Genomic DNA, 10,704 nt, shown 5'->3' with positions numbered 1-10,704 from the left:
AACCTCCATCTCAGGTCCTGGTTCCTCCAGAGTCGGAGTGTACCTGGACCACAGAGCAGGTGTTCTGTCCTTCTACAGCGTCTCTGAAACCATGACTCTCCTCCACAGAGTCCAGACCACGTTCACTCAGCCGCTCCACGCCGGAGTTTGGGTTTACTGGCCGGGAGACTCTGCTGAGTTCTGCAGGCTTGAATAGACTCGTACTTTGAGTTAGCAGCTGAGTATTTAGAGTCTCTGCACTGGTTTTAGGTTTTTACTTGGAGCGTTTTTAACTGTTCATGAACGGCCACGCAGGATTTTCCTGTGTCAGAAACTAAAAACTAGTTGATCACATACACCTTCAGCAAATAAAATGTAAATATGAATTATATTCTCGTTATTGTCCAAAATGCTAAACGTGCGAGGTAACCTATTGTACACTATCATGACCCAAAGAAATTAAGAAATCTATTCATGTACATGAAGATTTATCAGAATGAAGGAGGAGTTTGTTGCAGTATTTGGATTTATTGCAGCTGAGATCACAAGGTGACAAATTCTGTTATCTTAAAACAACCAAAGTATTTTTATCTTGTCATCTTTAGGAAACAAGCTTTGTTTTCTTAAGATGACTAGACGATTCTGCTGTAAAAGTGAGTTCTTGTGTTATTATAGGCCAGTTTCAGAGCAGCCATTTTGACCTGAAGAACCAGGAAGTGTGTTTGTTTTAATGTGCATTCCACCATTTATGTCATTTTCTCAAGATAGTGTCATAAATGAGCTTTATTATCATGGGATAATAAGATTAAAAGAATGTTATCTTGATTTATTGTCATGTAAAATGAGTTTATGTCTTCTTTCTGCTTTCATATTGATTAAAATCTGATGTTAAATAAAACCAAGTTTTCACAAATATTTTTATTATAAGCACAGGAAAGATATCTGCCAGTAAGTCTATCATTCTGACTTTTTTTAATAAAACAGTTTATTCACAGTAAAAGTTTTAAAAATAAATTTAACACAAGTTTTTGTTCACTCTTGAGTCCTTTAAAAGTAAATCCATTAATACAAAATCAGTTCTAACATTTTGTATTTCTATTTTTTATGTATTCTTAGTTAATTTCTTACAGATCATCTCAGTTTTGTTTAAACTGATTTTCTCAAATGTGTGTTCATTCACAAGTCAAAATGTTGAACTACAAGCCAGATTAGTGAAATAAAGGTAAAATAATTTTAAAATACTTCCTGTAAGTCCTTTCAAAATAAAGCGAACAGACTTTGTCAGTCTAGGCCAGCTAAAAAATAAAGGTTATAAAATATAATTTAAGTTTTGGCAGATTTATTAAATTATAACCCATTTATTTAAACTGCTTTTTCTTTTTACTTTTACACACAATGATTGTGTTGCTTTATTGCCCTCCTGTGGTGAAAATGTGGAACTACAAGCTAATAACTAAAACCGTCGTCAATCTAAATCAGGCGTGTCCAATCCTGGTCCTCAGGGCCTCCATCCTGCAGGTTTTACTTGCTCCTCTGCTCCAACACACCTGATCTGAATCAATGGGTGATTAACAGGCTTCTGCAGAACATGAAGAGGTGATTTAACCACAGAATCAGGTGTGTTGGAGCAGAGAAACAAGGAAAACATGCAGGACAAAGAGCCCTGAGGACCAGGATTGGAGACCGCTCATCTAAATACAAACTACTTCAGGTAATTAAATTAACTTTTTTATTAACCTGCATTGAAATTAATTTGTTCTCTTGTTGTCAAAATGCAGAACAACAAGCTGAAACTAATTTCAGTAAATCATTTAAAAGTAAACGTTCTTTAACCTAAAACGATGTTTTATTTTGTAAAACACTGACCGGAAGTTGTTTGTGTTTGCATTAATTTGATTTTACTAATTTGGCTTGTAGTTGTGCATGTTGGCCACAGGAGGGCAGTAAACTAAACGTTTCCAATTAAATACTAGTAATTTAAAATAAAGTGAATAAAATCGTATTTAACAGCTGAAACAGAGAGTTTAGGTAAAGAGATTAATTTAAATGTATATTTTTAAATTGTCTACCCGGTTTTCTTTCCTTTTTTAAAGCTTGGCTTAGAAGGGAAAAGCCTCTTTTAATCTCGACAGTGAGAAGAAGGTAGGATTTGTTGTCATTTGCAGAATTCATCCCAACAAAAAGGTCTTAATATGAGTTCTGCCAATAACTTAACCTTGACACAGTTCTGCAGCGTGTTAATTTTTAGGTTTTACATTAAAAGGTTCCTGTGTGTAAAATCTTTTTTTTTTTTAAGGTCTCGTTTTATGTTTACATTGAAACTAATTTTATTAAGCTTGTAGCTTTACATTTTGGTCACAAACCAACTGTTTCAACCGTTTTAATTGCTTTATTTTAAAAATTGAAAGTTATAATTTAAATATAAACGTGTTGCTTAGCTGCCCTCTTGTGGTGAAATTATGGAACTACAAGCTAATAACTAAAACCATCGTCAGTCTAAACAAAAACTACTTGGGGTAAAGTCCTCAAAAATCAAGTGATTAAGCGTTTTCTAATTGTTAGTAAAATAATAATTAACTTAAATTTCAGTTATGACAGGTTAGTTTAATTATGATCTACTTTTTGCAACTGTTACAGACTTTTCAGTTTGTTTTTGTGTTACCTGCATTTATTATCTCCATTCAAACCTCTTTTTGGTTCTTTAAAAAAAAATAAAGCGACTGGAGGCTTTCTAAAATTAGCTCAAATTAATAGGTTTCCGTTTTGACAGATTAGATTAGTTATATTTTAGTTATTTCAACCGTAACAGACCGTTTAGGTCACTTTGTTTCACCTTCTTTAAATCGCCTGCTTTTAAACGTGTCCCTTCACTGCCGTCTTGTGGCCAATCTGGGGAATTAAAAGCTGCTTTTGTTAAATTTACAGTAATGTAAATATTAAAAAGTACTAAATAAGCTGTCTCAGTTTTAGATGAGAGAAAACAAGATAAAATAAAATTAATTTGAGTTATATTTTATTTGATTTCATCTCAGCTGTTACAGATAGTTTTTGTTTCCTTTTGTAAGTTTATTTTATTGATTACACTGACACGTGTTCCTTCACAGCTCTCTTTGGGTCAAAATGTGAAAATTACGTCAACATAAACATTAAATACTTTCAGTAGGTCCTTTGATACATAAAGCTATTAGCTTTTTCAGTCCAAGCTTAGCTAAAAACAATATTAATAAAATAAAATAACAATTTTAACTGATTTACCTATTTATAATCTAATTTTCCTTCCTAAGTGTAACAAACTGTTTAGGTTACTTTGGTTTTATATTAACTTTTTATTAACCTGCATTGAACTTAATTTACTTTCTTGTTGTCAAAATGCAGAACAACAAGCTGAAACTGCTTTCAGTAAATCATTTAAAAGTAAACGTTCGGTAACTTTTATTTTGTAAAAACTTGACCGGAAGTTGTATGTGTTTGCAGTAATTTGAAACTTACTAATTTTGCTTGTAGTTGCACATGTTGGCCACAAGAGGGCAGTAAACTTGTCACAGTTCTGCAGCGTGTTAATTTTTAGGTTTTACAATAAAAGGTTCCTGTGTGTAAAATCATTTTTTAAAGGTCTCATTTTCTGATTACATTGAAGCTAATTTTATTAAGCTTGTAGCTTTACATTTTGTGCACAAACCTATCGTTTCAACCGTTTCAATTTCTTTTTTTTTAATAAAAAGGTCTAAAATGAGCTCAAATAATTAGCTTTCTGTTTTGACTGATTAGATTAGTTATATTTTAGTTATTTCAACCGTAACAGACTGTTTAGGTCACTTTGTTTCACCTTCTTTAACTCACCTGCTTGTAAACGTGTCCCTTCACTGCCCTCTTGTGGCCAATCTGGGGAATTAAAAGCTGCTTTTGTTAAATTTACTGTAATGTAAATATTATAAAGCACTAAATAAGCCGTCTCAGTTTTAGATGAGAGAAAACAAGATAAAATAAAATTAATTTGAGTTATATTTAATTTTATTTCATCTCAGCTGTTACAGATATTTTTTTGTTTCTTTTGTAAGTTTATTTTATTTATTACACTGACACGTGTTCCTTCACAGCTCTCTCAAGGTCAATGTAAAAATGAAATACTTTTAAAACATAAAGCTAATAATTTTTTTAGTCCAAGCTTAGCTAAAAACAATATTAATAAAATAACAATTTTAACAGATTTACCTAATTATAATCTACTTTTCCCTCCTAAGTGTAACAAACTATTTAGGTCACTTGGGTTTTATATTAACTTTTTATTAACCTGCATTGAAATTAATTTGCTTTCTTATTGTCAAAGGCAGAACAACAAGCTGAAACTACTTTCAGTAAATCATTTAAAAGTAAACGTTCTTTAACCTAAAACGATGTTTTATTTTGTAAAACACTGACCGAAAGTTGTTTGTGTTTGCATTAATTTGATTTTACTAATTTGGCTTGTAGTTGTGCATGTTGGCCACAGGAGGGCAGTAAACTAAACGTTTCCAATTAAATACTAGAAGTTTAAAATAAAGTGAATAAAATCGTATTTAACAGCTGAAACAGAGAGTTTAGGTAAAGAGATTAATTTAAATGTATATTTTTAAATTGTCTACCCGGTTTTCTTTCCTTTTTTAAAGCTTGGCTTAGAAGGGAAAAGCCTCTTTTAATCTCGACAGTGAGAAGAAGGTAGGATTTGTTGTCATTTGCAGAATTCATCCCAACAAAAAGGTCTTAATATGAGTTCTGCCAATAACTTAACCTTGACACAGTTCTGCAGCGTGTTAATTTTTAGGTTTTACATTAAAAGGTTCCTGTGTGTAAAATCTTTTTTTTTTTTTAAGGTCTCGTTTTATGTTTACATTGAAACTAATTTTATTAAGCTTGTAGCTTTACATTTTGGTCACAAACCAACTGTTTCAACCATTTTAATTGCTTTATTTTAAAAATTAAAAGTTCTAAGTTCTAACATAATAAAGGCCAGCAGATGTAAGTAAGTAATTTGGATAAAATCGGCCGTAAAACCGGAAGTGAGGCAGCTTAACCCGGAAGTTCTCCTCGTGTTTGTGTGGTTGTTTCATCGCTGCCCCGACGCCGGAGCAGCGTGATCGATAAAACTTAAAAACTCTTCATTTTAAGGAGCCAACTCACGAAATAAGTAAGTGCTCTTTTGACCACGGGTTTCAGGTTGTAAAGTGTTGACTCTGAAGTCTGTCTCTGGGCGTAAATGTTAAATTTTAACGGATGTTTACAGCTGACCGCTCCGTTAGCTTGTTGCTAACACGTTTGCGCAGTTTGTCGGATTCACTTAAACCTGAAAATCTGATGTTTTATGAGCCTTTATGAAACTGAATATAAATTTTATTTGGTCAGTTAACTCGAGATAACCATGTAAGTTAAATGGGTAATCTGGATTAAATAATAATAAATCAATGTGCTGCTCAAACCTGTTTATTGACCCCTTCTTCTTCTTTTTTTTTTTTTTTTACTCATTTTCACTTTAGTTTTCCTAAATTTTGACTGCTCTCAGAGCATGTTTTTTTGTTTTGTTTATTAATTAAAGATGACACATGAATCATTTGGGCATTTAAAAAGCATCTAAACCAAATAAAATGTATTGTCTCCACATGACAGACAACAAACCAAATCTAATGTAATTAATATCTTTAGTCAGTTTGTTTATTACTAGCAGCCTGTTATTAAGACACTTTAATATTTGCAACTGAATCAATAAAAAAAGCCTAAAACTAGAGTTTGATAGGTATAAAATGTGATTTCTATTGATTAGGTTGCTCTTTTTCTTCGAGAGTCTAGCAGTAATGACGTACATTGCTGTTATTTGTGCCACATTTTAAAGCTAAGTTTCATCCTCAGGTCACCATGGCGTCCTACACCTGCATCAGCTGCCGAGTGGCCTTTGCAGATGGCGAGGTGCAGCGAGCGCACTACAAAACCGACTGGCACCGGTACAACTTGAAGCGCAAAGTGGCCGACATGCCGCCTGTCACGGCCGAAAACTTCCAGGAGCGCGTCCTGGCGCAGAGGGAGGTCGCCCAGCAGCAGCTGACCGACGCCTCGGCCATCGAGAGCTGCTCCGCCTGCAACAAGAAGTTCTCCAGCGCCAACGCTCACCAGAACCACCTGCAGTCCCACAAGCACCAGCAGGCCGAGAAGCAGGCGCTGCTCGCCGCGCAGAGGAAGGTGGAGAAGATGAACGAGAAGAACCTGGAGAAGGGGCTCGGCGAGGAGAAGGAGGACAACGACACGAGGAACGAGGCCCTGCAGCAGGCCCTGAGAGAGCCGAGGAAGCTCCCGAGTTCACAGGGAGAGACGAAGCTGAGGACAGAGAAACCAGACAAACCTCCCCGGGTGATGTGGTTAGAAGAGCAGGCCAAACGGAGAGAGACGGAGGAAGGAGCAGCAGCTGAGGGTAAATTTTATCCTCCAGGTTGTTGTGTTTGTGTCAGACTTTGGGCTGGGTGACTTTGGTTCAAATGAATATAATTCAACTTTTATTTTTTGGGTTTTTTAACATTTTCAGATCTATTTTGAGACCTTTTTTTATTATTTTTTTAAATTCCCCACAAACATCGAGTTTTATTCCCGAATGAAGCATCATTAGATGCACGTTAGCCACCTCACACTTCAAATTTGACCCCTGACTTCCGTCTGTACATTTAGTTTGTGGTTTTATTCAGCCTTTGATTCTTCGGGGATTAATTTGGCATCAAAATACGTCTTTATTTATTTTATATTCTGAAGCTTATTTCCACCCATCCTGTTCCAAAATAATCACAGAAAATCCTCAAGATAGAAAAAAAACTGATATAAACCTGACAGATTTTCACACTTTACATTAGAACCTATAATTACCTCAGATTTAAATACTTTTAAACCTAAATTCTGATTTATTAGTTTTTATTTCCTCACTAAGACCATCCCATAACTTAACTTTTAGAAGAAATCATTTATATTTATAAGAAATTAGCTGTGATGTTTAAAGGTAGCTTCACTTAATTTCAGATGAGTGGGAGGACGTCGTTGACGAGGATGATGACGATGACATGGACGATGATGAAGAAGAAGAGGAGGCGATGGATCAGGAGGAAGGGGACTCCGCGGCTCCATCGGACGCCGAACCGTCCCCCCTGCCGGGATCCATCCCCGTCACGGACTGCCTGTTCTGCTCCCACCACTCCAAGTCCTTCCTGAAGAACGTCGCCCACATGACCAAAGTCCACAGCTTCTTCATCCCCGACGTGGAGTTCCTCATCGACCTGAAGGCTCTCATCCGTTACCTCGGTGAGCTGGGAGAGAACAGTTTTCTGTTATTAACTCAGATTAAATCTCATGTTTGTGAATATAAAGTCCCAGCTAACTGAAGCTTTTACTAATGAATTAGTTTTTTCTCCTTTGGTGGGTTTTGTGGTGAAGTTGAATGTTTTTGTTGCAGGTGAGAAAGTCGGCGCAGGGAACGTGTGTTTATGGTGTAACGAGAAGGGACGTTCGTTTTACTCAACAGAAGCCGTTCAGAGTCACATGACAGATAAAAGCCACTGTAAGCTGCTCACAGACGGAGACGCTGCCCTGGAGTTTGCAGACTTCTACGACTTTAGGTAATTTAGGTCATTTTTACTGAAGTCTTTAGGAATCTTTCAGTGGGAGCAGATGGGATATAATCCTCTTTACAGGGAGAACATTATTTATAATCAGTTTCTGTCTGATTGAAACCTTTTGTTTTTGCTAACAGGAGCAGCTATCCTGACAGGAAGGAGGGAGAGGGAGAAGAAATGGATGATGAAGAGCTGCCTGAGGACAAGAATCTGGAGTATGATGATGACTTGCTGGAGCTGACGCTTCCTTCAGGTATTTCTGTTTTATTTTGTCTAAAGTTTGTCGTTGGGTTAAAATAAGCATCAAACCTTCAGGTCTGTGATCTAAACTGAAATGATTTCTGGTTTGTTGACATTTTGTTGTTTCTTCAGGTGCTAAGATCGGCCATCGCTCCCTCATGAGGTACTACAAGCAGCGCTTCGGAACGCAGCGAGTCGTCGCCCTGAACCACAACAGGAACGCTGTTGGCCGAGTCCTCCGGCAGTACAAAGCCCTCGGCTGGGGGGGAGACGGAGGTAAGGCTCCAAGGCTTTTCCTCCAGCTTCAGTTAAATCATGGTGCATTCACTGTCCCTCAGAAGTTAGAGCTTTTTACACACCTGAAACCTTCAAGCAGAAAGGTTTTCCTTAAACTCACTGAGAATCTCACTTCATTTACTGCAGCCTTCTTAAAGAAAGTAATGTCAGCCTCCTCTTCAGACTAAAGCCCACCGTGCAGCGATTCCTGCGTCTCCCGACTCGTCTTTGTGTCATCATGTCCTCCACACAGTTGCAGCAGCACTGATCTCAGCTGCTGCGTGTTTTTACTGAAACATTAACACGTCCTGCAGCTGAAAACTCCTCGTGTGCTGAACCTGACTTTCTTCATTTTCATCAGCTGCGTTAATTCTTCACATTTGTCCTTTTTAACTAGACTGGGTAGTGCTGCGGTTAGAGCCGTTGCCTCACAGAGAGAAGGTCGCAGGGTCACTTCCTGTCCCGGGTGTCTCTGGGTGGAGTTCGGATGTTCTCCCTGTGCTCACGTTGGTTTCCTCCCACAGACCTAAAACATGCGTGTTGGGTTCATCGATAACTCTAAACCTGTGAATGGTTGTTTGTCTCTATGATGGACATTTGTCCCTGTGATGGACTGGAGACCTGTCCATGGTGAATATAAAGGATGTCTTCTATCATCTTATATCTTATGGTGGAGCTAGGTTTAATTTACAGTAAATCAGAAGAAGAGTTATCAAACATTAACCCCAGACGCTCGGAGCCTCAGCTTCCATCCTGAAGTTCTGCTCTGACAGAAATGTTCTTTAATTCTACCCAGATGTTGTTTAAAATGACACATTTAGTTGTGATTTTGTCTGTCCGTTCTGTGTGCGTCTCAGGTCGCGGCTCCCTGCAGCAGAACCAGAGAGACATGCAGTACGTCCAGAGGATGAAGTCCAGGTGGATGCTGAAGATGAGCGTCAACAACAACTCCATCAGGCAGAAACACTTCAGGGCCCAGGTCATGTTCTAAAGTCAGGTTAATGTCTTTAAGAACTTCCATCGGAGGAAAAGGTGACTTTTTTATTTCAGTCGGCTCATATTTATTATCTGGATTGTGTTTAAAACAATTCAGTTGAGTTGAATCGAGGTTTCACCAAAAAACCTTTTTGGATTTTATTAAAGAGAAACAGCTGCTGAAATATTTCTCCCCCCAACATTCAGACCCGTTTGATTTATATTATAAACCTAAAACAATCTGTGTGATCAGGAACATAAAACACTTCTGAAATGATTTTAGAAATGTATTGCTTATAAAAAATAAACCAAAATAATTAAAAACATGAAGTTATTCTCTAATTTCATTTAGAGATCTATACTAATCATTCAACATGATTGTAAAATGCTGCTAAATAAATGTGCATTCATATGAATTCATTGTCTTATTTTTGAACAATAAGTTTCAGTTAATTTGATCTTTTAAGGTTACACAAAATACTCGTTAAAATAAACTCTACTTTATAAATTATCCCAGTATTAAAAGCTTTATTTGTTAAAAGTCGTGACTGTTCATCTCAAATGTTGTTTTCATGTCTTTGCTCAGTAATTCAGGAACCAGCTGATCCTTCAGAGGTTTGAAAATGTGTCAGATTTAAATCTTTTTCATCATTTAAGCTTTATTTCTCCTAATGTATATAAAAAAGTCAGATTAAGGGTTTGTTATTTTAGCGCTGCTGGTTTTTCTTTTCCACCTACGTCAGATTTCTCAATGACTCGTGCGGATGATGTCATCGAAAGCCGATCGGCCTCCAGCAGGAAGCTGACCCTCCTCCATTAATGAGCTCAGCTGCTCCATTTGTTTGTGGCCCTCCACTTTATCTTTGGCAGCCTCTCCACTTCCTTTCTCAGGCTGAAAGTGTGTTTGCGGCGGGATGGTTTCAGAGGTTTAGGGCACTCTGCCCGAGCCGCGCGCCGCCGTTTGACACAGTCGACAGGAAGAGACGCGGCGGGGGGGGAGGGGCCGTGCAGACAGCCCGACGGCGAGGAGGAGGCTAATTGATCGGGACGGCCTGAGAGACGAGCGGAGCATTAATGCTGCAAGTCACTACGAGAGGTGAGTTTCCACGAGCGGCTGGGCGTCTTGGACCGCAGCTGAGGATTTATGATCCGTTTCCTCTTCGAATTCACTGAAAAATAAATGGTTTGTTTCAACTGAAACGGGTGAAATCCATTCTGAAGAACTGGTTTCCTGAAAACTATTACAACTTTATTTATAAAGCACTTCATTAGCTGCTGTGGCCATCTTGAATGTTATGTTGTAGGTGTTCAACCAATGAAAACCCAATCAGTGGTTCATGAGATATTTTGCTAACAGACAGCTGCCTTTCTTTGTGACAGGAGATAATTATTGGGAAAAAATTAAAAATATGCAAATAAAGCTTGTAGTACAGTCTTATATAATCAACATTTACATTTTATACAGATTTGTTCTTGTTTGTTTAAATGTTAAAAGTTTAAGACATAAATGTTGTTTATATCCTTCTCTTCCTTTGGTATCTGTTAAATTAGGTTTTTAAAAATCAGATGTTTATATGACCTCTGTAGTTTGTTAGTGGCACAAAATGTTTGTTTT

The 10,704-nt window shown here is 37.3% G+C and overlaps 2 protein-coding genes across 4 annotated transcripts in view; both read left to right on the top strand.

Annotated features, from left to right (window-relative positions):
* LOC108246161 (E3 ubiquitin/ISG15 ligase TRIM25-like) overlaps positions 1–877 on the top strand; it is a 2,701-nt gene extending 1,824 nt beyond the window's left edge. Inside the window, exon 2 of one of the 3 annotated variants that reach the window (XM_037981902.1) lies at positions 15–877. In XM_037981902.1, the coding sequence (XP_037837830.1) occupies positions 15–196 (182 nt within the window). In that variant the 3' untranslated portion in view covers positions 197–877. The remainder of the gene's footprint in view (positions 1–14) is intronic. The other 2 variants (XM_037981901.1, XM_017433568.3) reach the window with 2 other exon arrangements.
* A 4,135-nt stretch (positions 878–5,012) lies between these two features.
* Positions 5,013–9,505, top strand: znf622 (zinc finger protein 622). The gene is made up of 7 exons (XM_017433572.3): positions 5,013–5,143; positions 5,860–6,415; positions 7,009–7,287; positions 7,439–7,601; positions 7,736–7,851; positions 7,971–8,114; positions 8,972–9,505. The coding sequence occupies exons 2-7, from the start codon at positions 5,866–5,868 to the stop codon at positions 9,103–9,105; spliced, it is 1,386 nt and encodes a 461-aa protein (XP_017289061.1). The 5' UTR covers positions 5,013–5,143; positions 5,860–5,865; the 3' UTR covers positions 9,106–9,505.
* The last annotated feature ends 1,199 nt before the right edge of the window (positions 9,506–10,704 follow it).

The sequence above is a fragment of the Kryptolebias marmoratus genome, linkage group LG20 (genome assembly GCF_001649575.2).
Source record: "Kryptolebias marmoratus isolate JLee-2015 linkage group LG20, ASM164957v2, whole genome shotgun sequence".
Taxonomy (NCBI): Eukaryota; Metazoa; Chordata; class Actinopteri; order Cyprinodontiformes; family Rivulidae; genus Kryptolebias; species Kryptolebias marmoratus.
The sequence above is the reverse complement of the archived record's forward strand: the minus strand, read 5'-3'. Positions and strand labels throughout refer to the sequence as shown.